This window comes from Megalops cyprinoides, chromosome 10 (genome assembly GCF_013368585.1).
Source record: "Megalops cyprinoides isolate fMegCyp1 chromosome 10, fMegCyp1.pri, whole genome shotgun sequence".
NCBI lineage: Eukaryota > Metazoa > Chordata > Actinopteri > Elopiformes > Megalopidae > Megalops > Megalops cyprinoides.
In genome coordinates this window covers 31,340,259-31,364,146 of record NC_050592.1, presented here as the reverse complement: position 1 = coordinate 31,364,146, position 23,888 = coordinate 31,340,259, and the positions used below count along the sequence as shown (strand labels likewise).

General features: G+C 44.1%; 1 protein-coding gene across 2 annotated transcripts; it reads right to left on the bottom strand.

Annotated features, from left to right (window-relative positions):
* On the bottom strand, positions 1-23,760 carry LOC118784731 (matrilin-2-like). 2 transcript variants are annotated; one of them, XM_036539126.1, is made up of 14 exons: positions 23,695-23,760; positions 20,551-20,735; positions 18,832-19,404; positions 16,744-16,866; positions 15,857-15,979; positions 13,587-13,709; positions 8,833-8,955; positions 8,426-8,548; positions 7,894-8,016; positions 3,511-3,633; positions 2,435-2,845; positions 2,070-2,222; positions 559-651; positions 1-252 (listed from the first exon to the last, which is right to left on the bottom strand). In XM_036539126.1, exons 2-14 carry the CDS (start codon positions 20,684-20,686, stop codon positions 197-199), a joined length of 2,283 nt encoding a protein of 760 aa, XP_036395019.1. In that variant the 5' UTR covers positions 20,687-20,735; positions 23,695-23,760; the 3' UTR covers positions 1-196. The 2 variants fall into 2 exon arrangements, with proteins under 2 accessions (XP_036395019.1, XP_036395018.1); XM_036539125.1 differs by lacking the exon at positions 23,695-23,760 and adding an exon at positions 23,183-23,271.
* Between the last annotated feature and the right edge of the window lie 128 nt (positions 23,761-23,888).

The following is a 23,888-nucleotide window of genomic DNA, read 5'->3' as shown; positions in this document are numbered from 1 at the left end:
CCTTAGCTTTGCCAAAATGTGAAGTATGGCCATGTGTATAAATACCTCTTACAGTAAAAAAATAGCTTAACATCTGTCTCAGTGTAGTAAACAGAAATAGCTTTAAAGCACCACTTGTTCATGAGACAACACCTTGGATGTTTTGCTCAATGATAAGTCAAAACACACAGACATGAAGCGAGGTGTCTGGGATGGTTTAGTTGAATACCATGCGGTTCTCCAGGGTTTCCAGTCTCTTGGTCAAGATCTCCAGTGTTGATGGATTAAGGCAGCAACATAACATCTCATTCACACAAAATACTTTCACAGCGACTGATGTTTGACAGAGATTGGTTACTCTGAAATGGAAGTAAATTAACCTAATTGGAAAACTACAGGAAATGGTCCTTAAAAATAAACACACATAAAGATTCTACAGATATCCCTGTATTTATTTAGCCTGTCAGTCCCAGCTGGGACATTTGGCTGCAATAGTACTTGGGCAGCAGATGCTAGCAACCCCCTGCACAGTCTGTTGTATTTCATATCTATCTTGTGACAATACAGCTTAAAGGATATGTTTCTGGGTCAGTTTCCGAAGTTGTTCTGTGGCCTGGTTCTGGAAGGTTACCACATTTTCGCACTTGCACAGATCTTCAGGGGAGGGCTTTTCTGTGAGGAAACAGTACATGAGAAATAGAAATGACATTATTGCATTGATGGAGACACAGGGAGATGTGCTCACTGCGATGAAATTGTTAATTTTTTGAACAGGAGTGTAAATGTATGGTGGGACCCATCAGTTAAGTACAGACTTGTAGAATGAGCGTGACATTTGTGAGTGACTCTGGAGCTGTAGTTCCACATAACTTGCCAACAGGGGGCGTGGAAGTTCCATATGTAAGATAATAGCTGTTTACACATGCAAAGATGTCCATCCTTTGAAAACACACCTAACTCTTATAACAGATGGAAGGTTTTTTTGACATGATTTCACAATCAAAGCTATCCTTTTAACATGGAAAGAGGCAGTGTTTTGCAACGACATCTGCAGCAGAGGAAAACACAGTGTTTTTAATTCATAGTAAATATGGCCAGTTCAGGAGTAACCTTCCATATGGCAACACACTTCAACATGCAGCTTCATTGGCAGGTTTTCATCATCTGAGAAATAAATATTTAGTGGAGAAATCTGCTGGCACAGAAGATGTATTCTCCCTGCAAACGTGATCCAGCCGGTAAGAGGATATACCCATTCAGCCCCCCTCTGCAACAATATGCCCATCATCGGGCCATTGAGAACATTCACATCCATAAAACATTTACTGTGTTGTGGAAAATTACACAGGTAATATTTGCTGAACTACCACATGCAGAAACACACTGACGGATGAAAACATGCTCCCCAATAAACAGTACATGCTGTGATACCATGCATTTTATACTGAAGGGTTTTAAAAAGAAGACATTGTCTTTAGTATCAATGAAAGACATTATTTACTTTTATAGTTTGTTTAACAGTATTTAACAGTATTTAATGACATGCCTGCTTTAAATGCCTGCTTTGTTGGCAGATTCTTAAACACAGTGCAGTGAGCTGCCGTCTTGAGGTTCCCAGCATATGGCATTCAGAGCAATACAGTCTGTCAGCATTAGTCAGAATATAATGATTCGATCACTTTCCAGGCCCACACAAATCCAACAGCTGGTACACAAGCAAGAAGGCAAAAAATGTTATGGTCCAATGCCAGCTCTTTGGAGCATGTAATGGGAAGGTAATCACTAATGATAACAATAATCGCAACCATCACAGCAACCCCTGAAAGAGTCGTACACAGAGGACACACATGTTGCGTGGCACAGAATGGCAAGGCAGTTAACTGAGAGTAAAAGTGAGAGTCGTGATCACCATGCGGCATGCACCGTGTTCTCCTCGAGTTTGAGATGAAGGGGTGACACCCGGGACACCCACAAGCTTTATGTTTGGGTTCACCATGTGACGTGGTATGCGTGCAGCTTTGCAGAGACCATGCAGTGATGTTCCTTCGAAATGGAGCAGGCTGACGCTAGGACCTCCAGGGCGCGGGTACCTTGGCATATCCGCGCTTTCAGCTTGTCTGTTATCTGACCCATCAGGCTAAAGTCTTCGGCATAAAACAAGTGCTTCTCATCTGGCTCTGAGGCGATTTCCCTAAGCTCCTCCTCTATGGCTTTCCCAACACCAACCGCGTACATCGTGATGCCTGGGGGGACCGAAGCAGGAGACGATCAGGGCTGGAACAGAAAAAGGTTTGACCCCAAACAGGCAGCCGACACTGTGGCGTGTCTTGCTACTCTCAGAAATGCATTCTGTACTTCACACAGGGTGGGTTTTTTCATGCACACATTTAGGACCAGGCTAATCGTGACTCCTATAGCATGCTGTTGAACACTCTTCCATGGTGCATCACGTTACCAGCCTCCTTCGCCTGTGCAGCCCATTTGGAGACATCGTCCTGGGAGCGCCCGTCTGTGAACACTACAGCGACCCTGGGTGTGTCCGGCCGGGCGCCCTCTTTGGCGGAGAAGCTGAATTCGAACATGTGGCGCAAAGCGGAGCCGGTCATGGAGCCCCGGCCCATGTACTCCATGCGGGAGACGGCCTCCTTGATGTCCTGGGCGGAGCTGAACTGGGCCAGGGTGAACTCGGTGCGCACTTTGGTAGAATACTGCAGGAGGCCTACGTGTGTGGCCCCGCCCGACACGTCCAGCGAGTCCACGATGCCATTCACAAACTGCTTGACCAGCTCGAAGTTGGCCGGGCCCAGGCTCTTGGAGCCGTCGATAACAAACACCATGTCCATAGCCCCGTCCACACATTCGGGCTCTGCCACAGGGTCAGAGGGTCAGAGGGTCAAAGGGCACAATAAACCAGAACATCACTGCGCAGGTGCATCTTTTGTATCAAGATTTGTATCAAGACTCGGTAAGTCTGAAAAACTAATGTTAACTGCATAATACCCTGAATCCTAAATTAAGGACGCTTTTTTTTTTTTTTTTTTTACTGTTTAGCGATTATCTGAAGCAAGAGTTAACATATCATTGTATGCTTGCTTTTTCCATTTTGTAGGTTTTGTTGAAGGTGAACCTCAACAGGCCTGCTGTTCTCTAGAAGCCCTAGATGTGCATGACTGCATAAACATGACATAACAGGGATGACTCTATACCCTACAGCAAGACAAATCCCTCTTAATGTGCATTAATCTCTTATGTAAGGTGAGAGACCATACTGTATACATTACCTCATATTGCAGTAATTATTGGTTGGCAAACCACCCATTTTAGGCTACTATTTACCTTGAAAACCTGGCTGCCCAGGCCTGCTAATGACAATGTCAGTGGTTGTTATTGATCCCACTGAGAATTTGAACCAGCAGTCACTAGAAGACACTCTGGCTTTCCAGGAACAGGGTTCAGGTCAGCGGTGCTAAAAACTTCACTAAAAGGGCAGATTGATTTTGAGTTTTTTTTTTTCCCAGCATGCCAACTTACTTTTGCAGCGCTTGCCATCCTCTGCCAGAGTGTATCCCTCCCGGCACACGCAGATGTAGGAGTCCAGTGCATTCACACACTGGTGCTCACAGCCGTGCGAAACCGTGCTGCACACATCTAGACCTGAGGCCAGCGGGGTCGACACATCACAGGACGTTACAGTTTTTGAAGAAATCTTTTTTTTCTGCTCCTCAAATGGACTCAGAATAAGACTCAATTACAAAGTTATGAGTACACTTGCGTTTTCTTTTGCAACTTTAGGCTGATAGATTTATTCACAAATGTAAAACCGTTTCGATGTTAGTGCTAGGACAGAGACCCAAGTAGCTGAAACTGTTCTTTCATCTGCTCAGTCACAATTCACTCAGCCACTCATTCCTCATTCACTTATATTATTTTTGCAGAACACTAGGATTAACAATTGAGGAACGGATGCTTTTCTGAATTTCAGAAGTTCAGACTTTACCAGGGAAAGCAACAAGTCTCAAAGCAATGTAAAACAGAAATGGAGGAACTCCCTTGTAAAAACACTGGTCAAATACCTGACACCTCTGTAAAGTTTCAGAACGTGACTCATCATATAAGACCAATTTCATCATCAAAACATCTTTTAGACTTTATAATAGTCAGAAATGTATGTACATGTATGTACAGAAATTATTATTACAGCCCTCAGCTCTCAAGTTTGATTTCGATTAATGCACAGTCATTCTAACAATATGTGAAAATGAATGCGGCCTTACTGTGTCAATACTAAATATCAGCAATAGGTAACAATTCCTGTTCATGTTCACTGAGCAAAATAACCTGCAGGTACCTCCTATCAGGTTTCCACCATTGGAACCTTGGAGTGTCACAGCATAACAGAAGTATCATGTTGACAAAAAGTGAGTGTTAATTTTGGGAAAGGTGAAAACTGAGAGATTTCAGAAGCTGGAGAGGCAGATCTGCCTGAAACAGCCTGTCCTGGGATGGTTCGCATCAGGCCATCAGAAATGCAACTAATGAGCTGAATTGATCTTTAGCACAGGCAGTCAAAGAGGTTTCCACAGACTTGCCATCACTGTCTGTCTGGGTGAGGACAGCATTGATCTCTGGGGGGGGGGGGGGGGGTGATTCCTCAATCAGTTACATCACAATAAGAGAACAGGGTTACTCTCTGTGGTACCGGCATGCTCTTAGGATGGAAATCTGATCAAAAGCTGCGACACTAATCAGAAGAGATAAAACAGATACCTCGACTGTAGCTTTCTGAACCATGGTTATTCAAATCTCTTCACAGTGCGTGGCATCATGTGAATTAGCAGCCAAATTTCCAATTAAGCATTAACAGGATTTTACAAAATTTGCTGCAGTTAATTTCCTGCATGAACGAGGATGTTGCGTGTTTGACACAGACACAGCGTGTTCTGACACAGATACTATATTATGACCAGTTCTGGCATTACTTCTGTCCACTGTCTAGGAGGCTGCAGTTGGTGACGGAGGGTTCCGGTGCTGGCTGCATGGTTATGCTCTGTTTAGGTGTTCCATTTTAAGAATGCTCATAACAAGCCAGCAAATTGGAACACTTACAGCTGTAACAATGGCACAGACAGAATTTCCAATGTGAAGTACATCAAGTTCACTATCTGGACAATACATAGGATTTCTGTGCTGCCAAGTTCTACTTTTGATAATGATGAGTGTTACAGCAGTGGAAGCCTGGAGGATGGTGTCTGAGGTTGTCCTTATTACATCACACTCGCTCTACCCTGGAGCCCACTGTGCTGTAATCACGACAGATTCCATCACAAAGTACAGCCTACAGCCCCAGGAGATGGCCTCAGAACTCGCTGCACTGGGGATCTGAAATTTCGATAACCTGTAACCAAACGACATATTCGTAAATCATGTGGCAGTGGTCGTGTATAAGATATGTCACTGATTCTGACTGCTTCTGGCAATATTCATTCACCTTTAACTTCAGTGACTCAACGTCCTTTAATTCATCTTTACATTACATTGCAGCTGATAAAGCAGATGGTCTAATTCAAAGTGACTTACACAGTTTACAATTTTACATTAACCATTTATACATATTCGGATATATGTTTGGATACTGGATATTTGCTGAGGCAGCTGGGGTTAAGTACCTTGCCCAAGGGTACAACAGCAGCTCCCCACCAGAGAATCAAACCAGCAACCTTTGGTTTGGGAGCCCTGCCCCTTACCACTGCACCACTCTCTGCTCTCTGCCCCTACACTCCCGCAGCACCCGTGTAGGTTTAAAAACAGCATCTTTAAAGCTGTGATTTCTCCCTGGTGCAAACAGCCCATTCCCCTTAATCCAAAACAAACGAGCTCTGCTGTGAGTCAGTGCATGGGAGCGCTCGCTGCGGGGCCGGCGATGACCTCACAAACATTCCCCGTTACGTAACAAAGAGATACTGTACCGGGATGAAAAAGCCTTCAGTGCGGATTAATCTGTCAGGGCGTCGTCGCAGTCCAGAGCTGTGTGACACATCGCGGACGCCGCTCTGCAGCCGCAGCTGGCGACACCCACGCTCCCCAGCATTTACATCATCCGCATTAGAAACCATTTACAGGTTTACGGTTCTGCTTGCGCCGGAGCGCACTGAAAATCACAGATTCACACGCCTTGAGCGAGGCAGCGCAGATAATCAGGGTGTCTGCTAAACAAACTGAATTACGAAACCATGAGATTAAATAAATAAATAAATAAATAAATAAATAAATAAACTTGACTAGTCAAGACAGACATGCCAGTAATATACTGGAAGGCTTCTGCAGTACTTTAAAATACCTACGGGCGGCATACACTCTTGTATTACATTGATGTTTCTTAGGACATGCTCTTACTCAGAGCAACTTACATAGGTTACAGTTTTATCCATTTATAGAGCTGGATATTTACCAAGGCGATTCTGGGTTGCACAAGTACCTTGCACAAGGGTACAACAGCAAAACACAAACAAAAAAAAACAAAAATCAAACTAGCAAGCTTTCTGTTATAAGCGCAGCTCCTTTCCACTACATCACACAGCAGCCCGTATTGCATTAGGAGAAAGTCTGCACATTAGGACAAAGTCTGTAGATTTGTAAAACAGCTATAATTCTGCGAAAAAGGTACCACTTTGTTCCACAGAGCTGCAGCAGGCCTATTTACACAAACTGAGGCCTGCGTGCTGGTGGAAGCGGTCAGCATAATGTTGTTGCTTTTTTTCACTTCTCTGCCAGAGGCAGCCAATTACCTTAAATGCCAGCTCAGCTTGAGGGCAAGGGGGAGTTTGATTTTCCCCTGAAACTGTCACGGCTTGAGGTCCGGCAATGGGCGCCGTAATGACAGCCTCAGCGCTTGCATTGGCCAGAGCACAGTGCGGAAAGCTGACGCGGGTCAATTTCGCACTGATTCATCTACCTTTATTATTCCATCTATTTATATTCCACGCTTTTGAAGTTTTTCCGCAAAGCTTACGTAATAACTGCCAGAGGGGGGAGACAGCACACGGACTGCCGACACCCCTTACAAAGTGTCCAGTGGGCTGACTGCTTATTGGGAACTCTCTGAGTACCCATCTGCTATTGGATGACAGCCAAAACGGCATTACAGACCATAATTCAGCACAAAGTGAGTCTGACTGTAATTAACAAGGTTGAGAAACTAATATCAATTGACACAGAATATTTGCACATCAAAAAAAGTGCTACGTCAAATATAGTTCATGAAGCTGTCACCCTGCTGTCTCCAGGGGTATTTTCCCCAATAGTTAAAATAGCAGCCAGAAGGTGAGCTGAGGCAACATAGAGTGGTTATGTACTGTGTAGACCTCAGTTCCCCTGAAATGTTTTCAAAAGTGCGTCCAGTGTACCAGCCAGACAGAAATCAATGAGGGCAATCAGTATCTCCATGCAGCCCTACTGTGTCAACACAGGGAGGCGCTATGATTAGGTCGACAAACGATGAACAGGCCTAGACAAAGTGAAAACAGTAAATTAACTCAGATCCACCCACTGCTTTGCTGCTGAGTCACACACCCGCTCCAACACACAGATTCATTTCAATGCGCCACACAGTCTGAATGCCGGATTAAAAAAAAAAAAATCACATCCAAAAAAATCCAGGAAACTGCATGTCACCAAAAAATTACTGAGATGTTAGAAAGTGATACGAAATGAATTTAAATATCTGGACAGATGAATTGATCAAGCTGACATGAAAACTGCAAAAATATCAGTCATTACACCTACAGAAGAGGAGAAGACAACTGAGAGAGACATTAAGAAAGGTTCATTTGTTCACAGTCTGGCATCTGGGAGCATTTCTTGGTATCTCTGGCCTTGAGTGAAATGACATGCTGGAATGTAGCGAAGGAGACTTACTTTTGCAGGTTTTACCGTCAGGATTGAGTGTGTAGCCCTTCCGACATTTACACACGTAGGAGTCTTCTGTGTTAACGCACTCGTGTGCACAGCCGTGGGTACCCAGTGCGCACTGGTCAATTTCTGCGTTGAGCAAAATTAGTGAGGAGGGACAAGGACAGGGGCAAAGCCACAGCTATCATCATGTTTATGCAGTAAACACTGGATAGCCATATGAAATTGTTAGAGCAATGGACCTACAGCTTGGAAATACATGTTCATATTCCCAGAGGTGATAGGGGCTCTATAGCATTGAAGAAAGTATGTTATACATGATGCTATAAAAAGCCAAGCTTTGAATTGAGTTTGCTGCATGTGAAATGCTTTACACAGTAAGCCATCGAGTTGTTCTGGATGAAGAGTCCAGTTTGGTTATGATGGAAATCGACCACATCCACACATATGACAAACATTTTTCACACATGTGCCTAGAGTAACCAAAAAGCTAACAACAGAAAAGGCTCAAGCATTCTGTGAATATTGCTGAACTTACTTTTGCAGGTCTTGCCGTCAGGTTTGAGCGTGTAGCCCTTACGGCATCTACACACGTAGGAGTCTGCTGTGTTAACGCACTCGTGCGCACAGCCATGGGTACCCAGTGCGCACTGGTCAATTTCTGTGGTGAGCAAAAGCAGTAACGAGGACAGGGGCAGACCTCAGGATTAACAGGATAGAGCAGGAGGAGGGTTGCTGTCAGGTCAAAGGGCTTTTCACCAGAAGGACATCCAGTCACTTAAACCACAAAAACTGAGGAAGAAACTGTGTCCTAAAGTATGACACCTTTCTTCACTCGCTCACAAGCAGCGTGAATGATAAGTGAAACCAGCAATTAGATCTGTGTAAATTAAGCAATTAAAGAGCTAGCTGAGACAACATTAGAATGCAGCAGGTACGACTTACTTTTGCAGGTTTTGCCATCAGGTTTGAGAGTGTAGCCCTTACGGCATCTACACACGTAGGAGTCTTCTGTGTTAAGGCACTCGTGCGCACAGCCATGGGTACCCAGTGCGCACTGGTCAATTTCTGAGATACATTATTCAGCACGGACAGAGAGAGGGAGAGACAGGGACAGGGCGAGGCAACTGATTTGTGAAGGAGATTCAGGAAACAACAATGCGTTAGCATTACAAATGTTACAATATCTGTCACAGTTATTGTAAAAGACCATTGCAATGCATCTTGTAGTATTTCAACCAGAATGATTAGCATTATTCATCAGAGGTATGACCCCCATTCTGGAAACATTCCAGAATGCAGTGTTTTAGGAGAAAAAAGTGGATGCTGTGGAATGCAATCATATTCTTAAAATGAAGAAAATCATTAACATTGTCAAATTTCATAATGAATGAAATTTCCTTCATTTTCATGTAAAACAGCACTGAGCCCCTGGCATGATACCAATGACAAATTATGACAGGGTATTCACTGATGTTCTATCAAGAGCACATTGGGTATTTATTACTTGTTTTGCCCTAAAATGATCCTTTTACATATTTCAATCAGCAAGAGTTAGAAAGCAATTGTACAAGCACTCTGACACAGCTGAATACCTTTCATAGAAGGAAATCCTTGACAAGCATTCAACTAGATGCACCAAGGACAAAGTAAGCAGAAGACCTTTACAGGCCTGACTTTTCATGCTTAGCACGTCCATCTAAACACTTTCTCAGGGTTTCATTTTGTTGTTTTTTTATAGAGGAGAGCCCTGGATGATTCTGAACATTAATCAGATCACGTAGCTGCACTCCCACAGATGTATGCTCCCACAGTTATGCAGTGCACTGTATGAGTGATCAAAGAGGTTATTCAGGGAAGGGCACGTACACCTATACCACAAAACACCACCAACATGCTGCTCTTAAAAGGCAGCTCTGTAATAACCTCTGAAGAAAAATACCAGACATTAGCCTGTCATCATTTAGCATTTGAATCTAACTGAAAGTCAAGTTCATTTACAAACTCAGGTCAGTAAATACTTAAAATTAATCCCGGGCAGCCCCAGGGTTAGTGGGATATATTAAGCGCACATGAGTCTATGGTCCTCACAAGGCCGATTTTAGCGCAGCACTTAAGCACAGTGGCATCACCCCACAGTGATGGAATGGAAGCTGACAACAGCAGGGTGATCATTTCATAAGTCATGGTAAAAAATGTGGTCTCTGTTAAATACAGGCTAATAGGGGTTGCAAGACCATTTACATTTTATGATTTTACGAGGGGATCAATGCAACTTTACAGCCCTCTGCTACAGTATATGAATACAAATTGGACATCTGTTAACTGGGTTCTTCTAGAGGTAGATGCATGGAATAGTTGTTGTAATTCATTTCTGGTGCAGTGTGAGTATTAAAAGACACTGAGAGCACCATCCCAGATGTATGGGGTATCTGCCTGTCAGAATCTATTCATTTCATTAATGAAATGGTTATCTTTCAATGCACAAACAAGCACGGGTTTACATTAAAGTATGTGCTTTATATCTTATACCACATCCACTATGTAGGGTGAGCTGATGAACTGAAGGTCAAAGGTCATGGACATAATGAAAGCACAAACATGGCTATATAATTGCTTCATTGTAACCATATGTTCACCATTTTTGAGAAAATGGAAGTTTGCATTTTGCACTCTCTTATAACACACACCTGCTGGATACTCTCCTGGTTTCATAACCCATCCATTCTTTTAACATATATTATTGCTGTTGCTTTTTCTAAATTGACATATTAATTTACCATACCATATTAGCCCTTCACGACACTGTGGACAAGTCTTTATCACAAATCCAGAAAATGTACAGATGTGCTAGCCCAGGGAACAATCCTGTATAAGTATCGAACTGATTACATGTACTGAATCTAAGCTGCTAACCGCTGGATGGACAGACAGACACTCAATAACAGGACTATGTTACCAGCCTACTGACCATTAACCTAAAACCACAAATCATCAAATGTACATGCAAATGAGGCATTCCACTTACAACCCTGCTATCTTTATATTTTCACAGGCAGAAGTGAGGGTATGCATTGAAGGTAAACCATGATTTATAAGGCTTGGTGATATCATCTTTTCCTGTACAAGGCAACAGTTTTATGGGTGTAAGCTGCTAAAAAATGCCGGTCCCATTACTTTCATTACAAATTACTTTCAAGTTTTGAAAGTCCTCTTTAACTTTAATTTTACAGCATATTCTCTTCCCGAACCCTTGAATCACTCATTCTGTGACTCGAGCATTTAGGCTGGTCAGTGATAATGGGGGGGGTGATTACCGCTGTGCATTAGGAGGCACAAATCATCTCAACATTAAAGACACGTCATGTTCTGATGAGCTGGATAGCTGCAGCGTCAGGGGTCACATCCGTTCAAGGCTGCGGCTTGTTTCCAGTGAAAAGGCTCTCAGAGCATGATGGGAAGATCTATCACAGGCTCAGTCAGTGAAAAAAAATCTTCCCTCCCTGCCAGAAAAATGGGAGGGCTGGGGGGGGGTGCACATTCCTGTATGCATAAAATGCACCACCATCCTGCTATTCACCTTTCCGTGACATTAACAGACATTTATAATCCTGTGACACTGTTAATATATCACCATTAATTCATACTATCACCTCATAGCAATCCCCTCCCAACTGTGACTTTATGTTCTGTGGATTCGATGCTATCTGTAGTGTCCAATAAGTGCACCATTTTGTAAGCTGTAGTAGCTGAGTTTTATATACCTTTATACAGCCCTCCTGCAGAATGCAAGATGGCAATTTAAAAGCAAGACTGTGGTTGGTTGTGTCAATGATGGCACCTCAAGATAAGTAACATTCACTGGCTTTTCATTAATGTTTTATTTGATTTATTTATTTAAATTAGGGCTGTGAAGTGATTAAAAAATAATTAATTACATGCTTTGTGATTAATTAATCTAAATTAATCACATATATCAATATTTGCTGTGAGAAGCTTTTTATGTTCAAATTGTACTTTATACAACAGTTAGTTCTGACCAAGTAATTTGATTGGACAAGAGGCATTCCATGAGTGCTGATATTCAGTATAACAGCACTGGCACTTTTAACTATATCACTCCGCTTTACAGATGTTCCGATGCAATCGTTGATTACACCAATGCAAACTTAATTCGCATTTACCGACAGCGCAAATGTGGATACCTTTCCGTGTATGATATAAAAGAACCTAGCTAGCCTGCAGCTGGGTATGATAAATGCTTAAATGCTCAGTGACGTATGGGGTCACGGGGGATCATAGAGTCCGATTAATCTGTTTTAATTTTTTTTACGTGTTATTTTTTCTATTATTAATTAATCGAAATTAACGTGTTATTTTGACAACCCCAATTTAAATGTAAATGTATTTATTGTTTTTAGTATGTTATTTGAATAATTACTATATGCTTTATTGTTTTATGTGTGTTTAGTGAATGGATGGGCAATGTAGTTAGGGTCTGATCGCAAAGCCATGGACCCTAACTTCATGTTTCTGCTAACTCTTCAGTGTTGCCAACCATGGTTTTGCTGACTAATGATTTTCTGGAACATTATCTCCCATAGTCGGTGGGGTATTGCTACATTGTAACTGACTGCACTTTGCTCAGCAGCGGCCTCTAGAGGACAAAGCAGCATGTGAGGTCTCCATCTGGCATGGGGTTGAAGCTGACTCTTGTAAAGCTACCTGTTTCCACAGTGGGCTGGCTTCCTGGCTGCACATTCATGCTGGGTGGACTTATATTAGCTTTCCTGACAGTGTGTGTGGTGTAGGAAATCTGAGCTGGACCACACACCGTCATCTTAAAATGGACACAACTGACTCCTGTGCCTCTCCCCTCGAGTGAAGACATAACTAATGAGCTGCATGACAAAACATCCCTGAAAATTATGTCTGCTAATTTTTTAAAAAATTACCTACAGTGGCCTCAAACCTGAAAATTACTAGACAAGGATCATAGATCTGGTCAGGACCTGGTTTGACTAGGGCAACCCAAAAGGCCTTGTTTTCGAATGACAGTGTGAATCCAAGGGGGGTTTGGTCCACATCCTTTAGCATGGGACTATTTGCCCAGCCTCACTCATACCATGACATACTCAGCTATATTCATACTGATCTGGCAGCTTTTAGGTCTGGCAAGGTAAAAATAGGCCTTTTTAAATGACACAGAAAAGTACCAGCATGTTCATCTAATATCTAGAACATATTTATATTTGCATCCCATAAAAAAAAAAAATCTACTGGCCAATGTCTGCCTACAGCAGCATATAAATAATCCCTGTTGTGCCAGACAGTAAGCTGGCAAGAGTGTCCAGTTAATGCTTTTACAGTTAATCAGGGAAAGTAAATCAGGGAGTAGCATTTAAGAGCAACCGTTCAGACCCACAGCATAGAGGACAAGATGCAGACCAGAAAGGATGGAGCAGCCATTATTTTTACTTAAAAAAACCTATCCGTAAGGGTTTTCAGCTCTGACTGTCTTTAAATATTGGTTGCTGCTTGAGAGGTTTGCTTATGGTTTTGTCTGGCCATTCAGTTATTTTTTAATGGAATGTGTCGCAACCCATAAGGGGGGGGGGGGGGGGGGGGGGGCTACAGCAGTGTATGTGTGCACAAGAGAGAGAGAGAGTCGCATTACGGATCGACCCGTGCCAACTCACTCCTGCAGGTCTTCCCATCAGCGTTGAGGACGAAGCCCTTCTTGCACCTGCAGACATAGGAATCTGCCGTGCTCACGCAGCTGTGCTCGCAGCCGTGGTTCCCCAGGTCGCAGTAATCTATACCTGAACAACAAAAAAAACTCCCATCAGTAGGGACTTGGCGTCTTTTTCTGGCTGTGAGGAATGCACTGCTCAGGGCTGCGGCCCCGGGTTAAGGTCCTGAGAGGGATGCTCTTGTCTTATGCTTTTGATCGAGTTGTCCGAGCACAACTCTACATAAAAAAAGGAGTCACCTTGTGAAAGAAGCCCAGGGAGTCATAGTCCTCTGGGAGCTGGGCTGTGGAGAGAGACATTTATTTGGCTTTTAAAACCTTAGCACTAGCGCTACTGGAGAGGTCAGAATTAACTGCCTTTCTGCAGGCTAGGGAACATATCAGGTTACAGCCCAATCCCCTGATACACAGAATCTCCTGAGTGCTGTTGAGGTGGGGAGGGCCTCTCGTAAGGTGCTGGAAGCAGAATCCTTTTCATGCTGCACATATTGCCCATTCACAATATGATCCATCAATTCTGATTTATTGAGACAGAGGGCACCTCACCATCTCCTGACCAAGAGCCCCATAACACAAAGAATGAAGCTGGGCCCATTCCGTTTGCAGTAACTGCCTCGACAGCATCAGAATAATGCTTACATCCTACATGCAGTGCAGTTGGACGGAGGTTTGTATGTGCTGCTTTTTATTAGGAAGCCACTGAGCTCTGGTGCTAAGATGGTATAGTATGGATTACTGATGTTGTTTTGTTAATTGAACTGCTTCCCTGCTTGCCTGTTTCTTTTGTATGTTAATGCTTTTTGTGTTAATTCCTTGTCAGCTTGTGTCAGCAGGGTTTTCTTTCCTCCCTGTATCATTACCATCTGATCTTTACCCATTTCAAGACAAGAAACAATAAACTGATCACAAAAAAGAGAGCCATCACACAAAGTGCAAATGGCTCAGTCAGCAAAGTGTTCCTGTGAAAAACAGGAGTTAGCTACATTCAAGTGTACTGGAGCATCAGATTCATCTCCCTACAGAGCTCTTGCGTGAGGTTGTCACAGTGAAACAAGTCCAATGTTCAACTGGCAATATCAAAAAGGGTTACATGAGGAGGAGAGAAATGACACAACAGAACCACCACAATGCAAAAAATCTATTCGATCAATATAAGACACAGACTGCTCAAAAACACATGCTTCTTTTGGTCATAAGACTGAAACACTGAGGGTGGTCCCACAGATCGAGGTAGGCTGCAATTCCTCCACAGCCCACGTCAAACCCTGACGAGTTCGTGCAGTGATGAGAAAAGCACACAGCCTGCAGGAAACCAACATACTGCACTCCCGATTTCCGCCTGGCAGCTGTGGACATCTCCATGTGGGTGTAGAGAGGTAACTAGCCTGGACGGGGTGACCAACCCCTGGCAAGGAGAGAGTGAAGGCGCTTGGCACCGGCTGAAATCAGGGGAAATCCATCCCTTCCAAAAACCCAAATCTCCTCCTCTCATCCCTTACTCTCCTCCACAGCATTGTCAATCACCCAGGGTAAACTGAAGAGCAGATGCTCCACAGATTCATGCTCCAAGCCCCTTCTGTCTGTACTGCACACTGTGGGAAATGTGCTGTGCACCAGGCCTTCGTCGAAGATTGAGATGTTCTCCCAACATTTTTGACACGTGTAGACCCGGGGAAGGCATTCCTCAGTATCATGATTACAAGTAGCCATCCATCCAAGTCCATTACTTTGAGTTATGATAGCTTGGGGCAATCTAATTCAGATTAGCAGCACCAACGTCAAACACTTTTGCTGTCGGCTTACAGTAACTGCAAGTTGATGATTTTAATGTACGTGTATTAGATATGTGAATTGCACTGTCAGTCTGCTTGCACTGCTGATGACTAGTATCAGAAACACTGGTGCTGGAGGTGGTGGAGGGTGGGAAAAACAGGGTGCATAGTGTATGGGATCAGTGTGCCTGAGAGAGACGGTGTGAAGGAGAAAAAGTGACAAAAAAGTGACCGAAAAATATGACAACGAGAAGCATGTGTGTGAGAAAGGGTAAAAAAGAGAGGAAAAGGATGAAAGAATTAAAGAAAGAGGCAGTGAGAGAGATGGGGTGTGAGAGTGAGAGATGTGAAGTGAGAGTAACAGAGGTGGAGTGGGAGAGTGGGAGAGATGGAGCGAGACAGAGAGAAAGATGGAGAGAGAGAGAAGCAGAGAGAGGCTACTCACGCCGACAAGTCTTCTCGTCCTCGTTGAGCTCATACCCCTTTCGGCAGCGGCACTCCCAAGACTCCGGCAGGCTAAAACAGATGTGCTCACATCCACGGTCTGCCACGGCACACATGTCCTCCGCTGCAGAACCAGAACCAGCACCAGGGTTTACCTTCTCAGCCACAGAGCCAGCACCAGCAGCACTGGCAGGGCCAGTTCACAGAGCAATTCTCCCTCTGCCCATCATCCATCACCCAGCATTTGATGATTGACACCCCTGATTACACATCTTTATATTGTAGTTGGAACATCAATGGTAGAATAACAGAAATGTCAAAACAACACAGCAGATTTCAGTACTGTAGGTCTACATAAAAGAGCTAGATGTTTCCACAGGTTTATCAGGTTAGCTCTGGAATGTCAGCACAGTTAAACTGCTTAGTGTTCCTCCCCAGAGGAACTCCTCAGAGGGAAAAGAATTCACAAATCTGACCTGTACTACCAGAATTCTCTACAGAAGTCCTTTTTTGTGGACAGTTGTTGCTAGGGGTTGGGCTAGAGGTAATCTAGTGGGAAATGTTGCTTTTTGGTTGTTTTTTCAGGGCAGGGCAATGTGGTATAATGCATAAACACCACACTGAATTTTTGTTTACTTGATGAAGAAAAACAGAAATCTGGCAACACTGCAACTGCTCATTTCGTTCCACCCAAAAAGTTACCATTCCCTGTTCTTTACTGTTGGGGAAGGGGGTGGGTGTTATGTTACCCTCCTTACACCACTGGCCTCAGTTGGACTACATTCAGGAAAGCACAGGAACACTCTTCATCTGTCCAAAGGAAACAGGGACTGTTTCTGCCCTCCTTTCAGCAATGCAGACCGCCATGGAACCAAGGGGGGTACTCACCGCGGCAGGTCTTCCCGTCAGCGTTGAGGATGTAGCCCTTCCTGCAGCGGCACAGGTAGGAGGTGGGCGTGCTGACGCAGATGTGCTGGCATCGGTGGTCCACCACGGAACACAGGTCGGTACCTAGAGCACACACGGTGATTGGCAGGTCAGTCACATGGGGAGCAGCTGCGCACAAGAGAAGACTATTGGCCTGTAGCCCAGGGGCTTTAAGTATGGATCGGGACCCCAAACGGGTCCCAGGATTTGGTCTGGGCAACAAAGGCATGAAATTTTATATTCATAGTCATAACACAATTCTTACAAACACCACTGTGAGGCAGAAAAATATACATACACATATTTTGGCCTCTCAGACATAACTACATTAATTAACCAGTATGTGTTCAGATAATGAACACTTTTAACTTTGAGAGCTTTGTGTGTCTGTGACAAGATGTTCAGAAAAGCATCTGGGGAATACTTTGTAAAAGCACTGATTAGATAATGGTTTGATTTCAGTAAAAACTTTTGTTGTTAATTTCCCACGCACGTAGTTTGCTTTTGCAGTGGCCTTGGTCCAGCAGGCTATGTGGGCGGGTTCTGTTACATTGCCAGCTTTTAAAGCTCAAGGTGGGGGCAGATGATCTCATCCAACAGAACAGACAATTCATTCTCTAAAGTAATTAAAGGGACCAGCAGAATGAGCACTACAATCATGCAGGCTTTATGCTTAAGACAGCAGTGGTGTCACTGTTTAAGTCAGTAATCCTTAATCATTGCTTATGCAGTTCTCATCAAGTGATATTGCTACTGTAATTGTTTGAGTTACGACTGACTTATAGTATAGTATTCTTTAAAATGAACAGGACACAAGCTATCAAGCTATTACTGCTGATCAAAGAAAAAGTTAATTTGAAAGAAACAATAATGGATTATATGCTGATCATGGAAAACTGCTTCATAAACAGTGAAACATAAAAAGACGAAACGTAAAAAAGCTTCCACATATGTTTTGACTTTTGAGCACAGAGACTAATATATCCAGAAGTGGTTCATCTGAGGAAAGCGGAAATATGCCCATTCTCTTGTATTTTCTGCTGTCAGTGTGCAAAAACGCTTAAGGCCTCAGTTCTCAAATAAGCTTAAAACAGGTAAAAATGCTGTGTGTAGGTCTTTTTGGCATCGAGATGATGGATTGAATTTCAAGGAGGTGATTTTATGAGAAAAACCGCCAGACCCATTAACAGGAGTAGAAAATGTACCTGTTCAATCTTAAAATGTACTCATCTCTATAAGCATTTGCTCCTCTATTTGTCAGTCATGTGTTTAGGTTAGCTAATTCTAATACTCAGCTGATGCTAAAATAAGATTGCTAGGCATGCATAATGCTTATCATAAAATGCGCAATTCTTTGGCAGCAGAGCTGTACTAGATCTGTCCACACACCAGCTTTGGGCCTGAAAATATTTCATTGATGTCAGCAATCACTCCAGTATATACACAGGAAGAATCTACTCAGCACAGAGGAGAGGCAGTGGAAATATATAATAAAACCGCTACATCATAAATAGGGCAACTGTCCGCAACACCACTTACTTAGTCCTCTTTGTCCCGGATGGGACATATGGCCGCTTGTGGTTTCTGTACCATGATTTTTTGTTAAGGGGTGGGGTTAGCCAAACCTGGAGAGCCAGGTGCTAAATTTTGTCTGGCCTCTCACCTGAAACCTGGCCAGCATGGTTAAACCATGGCTGAAATCAGGGCTGAAGCCCCACCAGTCTAGCTGTCAGGCTCCCTGAAATATACGCTTCTCCCTACCAGCAACAAGGTAACAGGACACAGGGAAAGCATCCAGATGCTACAACAGAGAATATACCATCATCCTTTTGTGTTTCTCTGCCTGGGAACATTCTAACTTATGGTTTAACATATTGGAATGAAATCCAATGAACTGATACATCTGGAGATATGAAATACAATACTTTTGAATGCATCAAGAACCCATTACACCTGAACAGAACTAATGTGGACAAGAATGGAGTGCAGATTAAAACAAGCTGACAAAATACCCCCCCCCCCCACCCCCCCACGCAGCTGATAGGTCACCTGTGCAGAGCTTGGTCTGGAAGACGGAGGTGAGGGTCTCCATCTGGCTGAAGTTGGCCACCAGGTAGACGTGCTCGGCGTGCGGCTCGCTCCCGATGGCCCGCAGTATGCTCATGTCCACCCGGCCCACACCGATGGCAAAGATCTGGATGCCGGCGGCGCGGGCCCGGGCAGCGACCTCGGCCACCGAGTCCTGGGGCCGGCCGTCGGTGACCACCATGGCGACACGGGGCACGTGCCGGTCCAGGGGCCGGGCGCCCTCGGCCTCCGAGAAGGCCACGCTCATGGTGTACTGCAGCGCCAGGCCGGTCATGGTGCCGCTGGCCAGGTGGACCATGTTGCGGACGGCGCGCTCCATGTCGGCCTTGCGGCGGAAGGTCTTGAGGGAGAACTCGTTCTGCACCACGCTGCCATACTGCAGCAAGCCCACGCGCGTGGCGTCCGGGCCCACGTCCAGGAAGCGCAGCACGTTGATGATGAAAGTCTTCACCTTCTCGTAGTCGTGGGGGCGCACACTGCGGGAGCTGTCAATGACGAAGACGAAGTCCAGGGGCTTCCCCTTGCACCGGCTCTCTGAAAACACCGGCAAAATCTTTAAAAAATGCTAACTGTATTTTCAACGTTTTTTTTTGCTTTAAGGGATTCAACGGACCAAAATTTCATCCAAGTAAGTGTTTGTATTATTTAACAAAACATGCGGTTGTAATAACTTCATGACCTGTTAAATAAGGTTAAAGTGTATCTCACCTACTTAGTAGATATTACCTAGAAGATGTTAAGCTCTTAATGAATATGTCATTTATTTCACTAGACTTTGCTGCTGAAACTTTCACCCATGGCCTGCAAAAGCCCAGCTCTATATAATTGGGTGAACGATTTACTAATCCTCTAATGAAGAGAGAGTCTGAACTGGTGTGCACTTCTAAGAAATGTCGGAGATGCAACCTTTCAGGGAAGGGAATTAAAGCACAAAGCTGCTCTATCCGAGAAGCCAGGGGAATGTAATTAGGAAGCGGGATGCTACCAAGTGCTGGCAAATCATAAAATCAGGACTGACAAAGACAAGAAGAAAGGTTGCTGAGGGAAAATGGACACATTTACATTAGTATCTTTGTTAAGTAGACCAGGTACAGAGGCTCATAATGTACCTAAGGAGCTTATCAGAGGTGCTGTACCGGTCATTATCCTTAAGTGGGTCAGGAAAACGCAAAAGAAAAGCCCTAGATTTACAGTAATGTACTGCCTGCTAGTCTTCTTTCCTTTGGTGCGGGGGTAGAAAAATACTGTCACAGTTGTAAATGATCCTGCTGGTATTCTGAGTGCTATTCTGTCCAACACTCTGTATCTGAATTACATCAGAGGTTTCATTAAAACCCTTCTGCTCCAGCTGAATCATTACTCAAAGGTGACACGTGTACAAGTACTTTGGAGCCCTAATTTATGAGGCACAGCGTAGTCCAGCACACCCAGCCAAGGTAGGACACATCAAACACAGGAAGGAAAGTTTACAAAGTTTGTCCAGGGTTTACAAATCTCATTTGTACATCTGAATATGACCTTCTTGAATGTTTTCCAGATCTAACTGCCATTAAAAGAGGGCAGGTATTTTTGACAAGGCAATTTCAAAACAGATGTGTTCTCCTTGTCCCATGCATAGCACCATTAGCGAGAGTGATCTGATCTGTAGACCGTGGGTACATCACAAACATCTCTTCTTACCCAGTGCGTTGGTCTGCAGGGCAGCATCGTTCCGCCCTCTGGACACAGAGGATCGTGAGCGGTGGCGGTCTCGAACATCCCCGAGCGCCGCATGGCACCAGAGGAGGGACAGCAGGCTGATAGCCAGGGCTCTCATTTCCGAAGGCAGCGACCGGCGGGCCAGAGAGAGAACGCTTCCACACAAGCTAGAGGGAGAGAAACAGGAGCTCCAGGTCCTCGGCCACTGTGACCCCACACAGAAAAACAGCCTACTGTAAGAAAGGCGTGTGCCTTCTACAGTTGCGAACAACAGCAGGGTCCGGCCCCAGGCCCCCCGGCCAGCCCTCATAAATAGGTTTCGCTTTCATCTCTCCCCAGCCTGTTACGGAATGTCAGCTCTCACCTCTGTGACCCAGAATGCTTGTCGTGCCCAATCCAAGCATTGCAGTTTGACTCAGTGTGTACCACAACAGCATGACTCCAGAATGCGATTCATGTGGGACATCTACAAGGACAAACGAACGAAGACCAACAACACTGGGAGGCCAGCAGAAGGCCCCTGTGCACAGAAGTCCATTTTCAATAATATGGACAAGACAGACAAACAATATTGGTCGAAGACACAGGGGACACCCTTGCTTGGTGACAGATGAGGGGCACTGGGTATGGGGTGTCATATTTCACCTCATGTGTCTCTTACTTTCCAGTGTGCTAACCGGGGTGAATGTAGCCGTTGACTCCGTTGCACAGTTTGAGTCAGGCCTTAAAATGGGCGAGGGCACATCTCCACTGATCTGGGAGTGCTCGGCCATGCTCCAAGCCACCAGGGCAATCCTCCCTGATCCCTCGTTAGGGCACTGGGCTCAGGGACTGTTTCGGAGAGAGAGTGCGTGTGTGTGTGTGTGTGTGTGGAGGGGGGGTTAGATGAAGCTCATCAATCCTTCTCATACTCACTGTTCTGTTCCTTCACTGTGCTCACTGTTTAAAGGGAGAGGGCCAAATTCAGAGTGGGTCTGGGACACAACGACCAAAAGCCAAGGCAGCCTCTCTCTCTTCATTTAATATAGCATGGTCTAACAGATTTTATGGCATATCCTCACAGTGCATTAATCTGTGAAGGAAAACATCAATAAATATGCATATGGTTTTTTTTCTTCATTTTTTTGCCTGCAGTGACATGTATTAAGGTGCAATTTGCCACATGATGATGACACTAATACAGACTTGTTTTCTCACTTGCTCTGAGGAAAAAATAATAACAATATCAATTTTAATAAAGTGTTACTCCCATATATAGCTGTCCCACATATCATTTTCAGAATATGAATACATGGGAGAGATACATATCTTTTGAAATGCGTGCAGTAATTGTGGTCCGCCATCTGCACAGGAAGTTCCAGAAACAATCTTAACAGAGCAGGAGAGAACTGGGAATTTCAACTGACAGCGATGTACCCTTCGCTCAAAGGACAGATTCATTACCCGCAGCCAGGAGTGATTTAAAACTGTTAATGCTCAGGAAAAAAAGAGACAACAGACTGTTCCTGGTTCAGCCTTGGGAGAATAGTCCGTTTCCCCGCCCCCATTCAGTCTGCATGGTCCAACGCCACCAGCTTTTACAGCCCTGTTCTACAGAACAGAGGCAGTTTGTGTTGGAGCTGGGGGGTATCTGAACCTGAGGTTGTAAAAGGCGTAAAGCAGACTGTCTGTTACAGTAGTGTGGCCCGGGGACAAAGCAGCTGGCCCTGATCTGGCTGATGACACAGTGAGAGTAATGTGGCTGGTTGCAAACCTGGGTGGCATCGATACAGCGGCCGCATTTACGGTGGCCAGTAACCCCGAACTGTGGGGGTCAAATGCATGAAACTGCCCGTCCTGTTCTACAGTCCCCTTTGTTGGGGCAACGGACACACGGACTAGCAGACATACTGACCCCCAGCAAGACCCACGCAGTGCTTCATTAAACACCTGTAAACTCCGAGATGAACTTTGCCAAAAGTAGTTTCCTGAGAGGATAATGGGTCTACATTGATGATTGCTGGGGGGGACTGTGACTTACGCTCACTGTTACATAGAGGTGGACAACATTACACACTGGAGGAGAAAGCAGCCAAAAGTAAATAATAAAAATAACGCAAGCCAATATGAATCAAAAGAAAATGTTTTCCATGCTGCTTGCTCTATTCCTCAATGAGTTTCTCTCCAGATCCTCGTTGAAGTAAACATGAACATCAAGGAAACGTACACAAGGAAAGATAAACTGCCAAATATTTTAACAAATAAACATGTTCGACATCGTAAATAACTAATACACCGGTATTAAGAGTTGGGTTGTATCAAACAGAAGAGCCACGTGTTATAAACAACCCATAATGATTTTTCAATATGATGTTCAAGTCGGAAAAGCTGCGTAGCTGCCAAGAGCGGACTCATAAACACAGACAGGTGTTTAAATACAAGTCCGTTCAAGAAACAGCGTGTCCACACACTACACCAAGCAAAGTTCTAACTTATTATGTATTATCAATAATGTTCCATATAGTATGATATGCATAAGTATGTAGCTTACATATTACATGTTTGCTAATATGTACAAGCAATCGAATAATGTTTCTCATGATTAAATTAAATTAATTAAATATAATTTCTTTACCTGAATGAAATTCCCTTGTTAACGGCAGTACTCCGACAAATCCCTCCCCCCAAGAAATGTGCAATGATAAAGTTCAAATGCAACCTACTGTCTCGAGTGGGGAAATACATCTACTGGTACGCAGATGTGCTTTATTTCCATTCCGGCGTGCGCAGTACACTCGCCGCCCACAACCCCCCAATTCTGCCGCTTCTGTTTCTGTACTTAATCTCACCGTTACCCGAAACACAGGAACAAGGGAAGTCCATAGCAGCAGTCACTTTGCTATCATCCCTGTCGTCAGGTTGCGGTCTGAATGATGGCGGTGTCTGTAGCTCGGGCATTTCAGAAATTTAATTTTTAACCGACAATATATGTTATAATGTACCATTGTGAAGAGTCTTGTTTAAATTTGTAGCTAGCTAACATCAAACATAGCAACAATTAACCAAAAACAAAAGAAACCTCAGATTTATCACTTTTCATTCAGTAGGCTGCTTAAAAAAGGTATTTTAAAGTATTCAATTACTCACCCAATTTAGATTGATGAGAAAATATATTATACAGCTTAATTAAGGTTAAAGTCTCTTGAGTCCAAGTTCAGTGGTCCAACCTGTAGTGAAAGGGGTATATTGTTCAGAAGAAAGCGTGTGTGGAGTCTGGATGTTCTCTCCAGACTGAACTGAAGGTAATACTCCAGCAGCAGTTTTTGGAAGAGGTCTTTGTG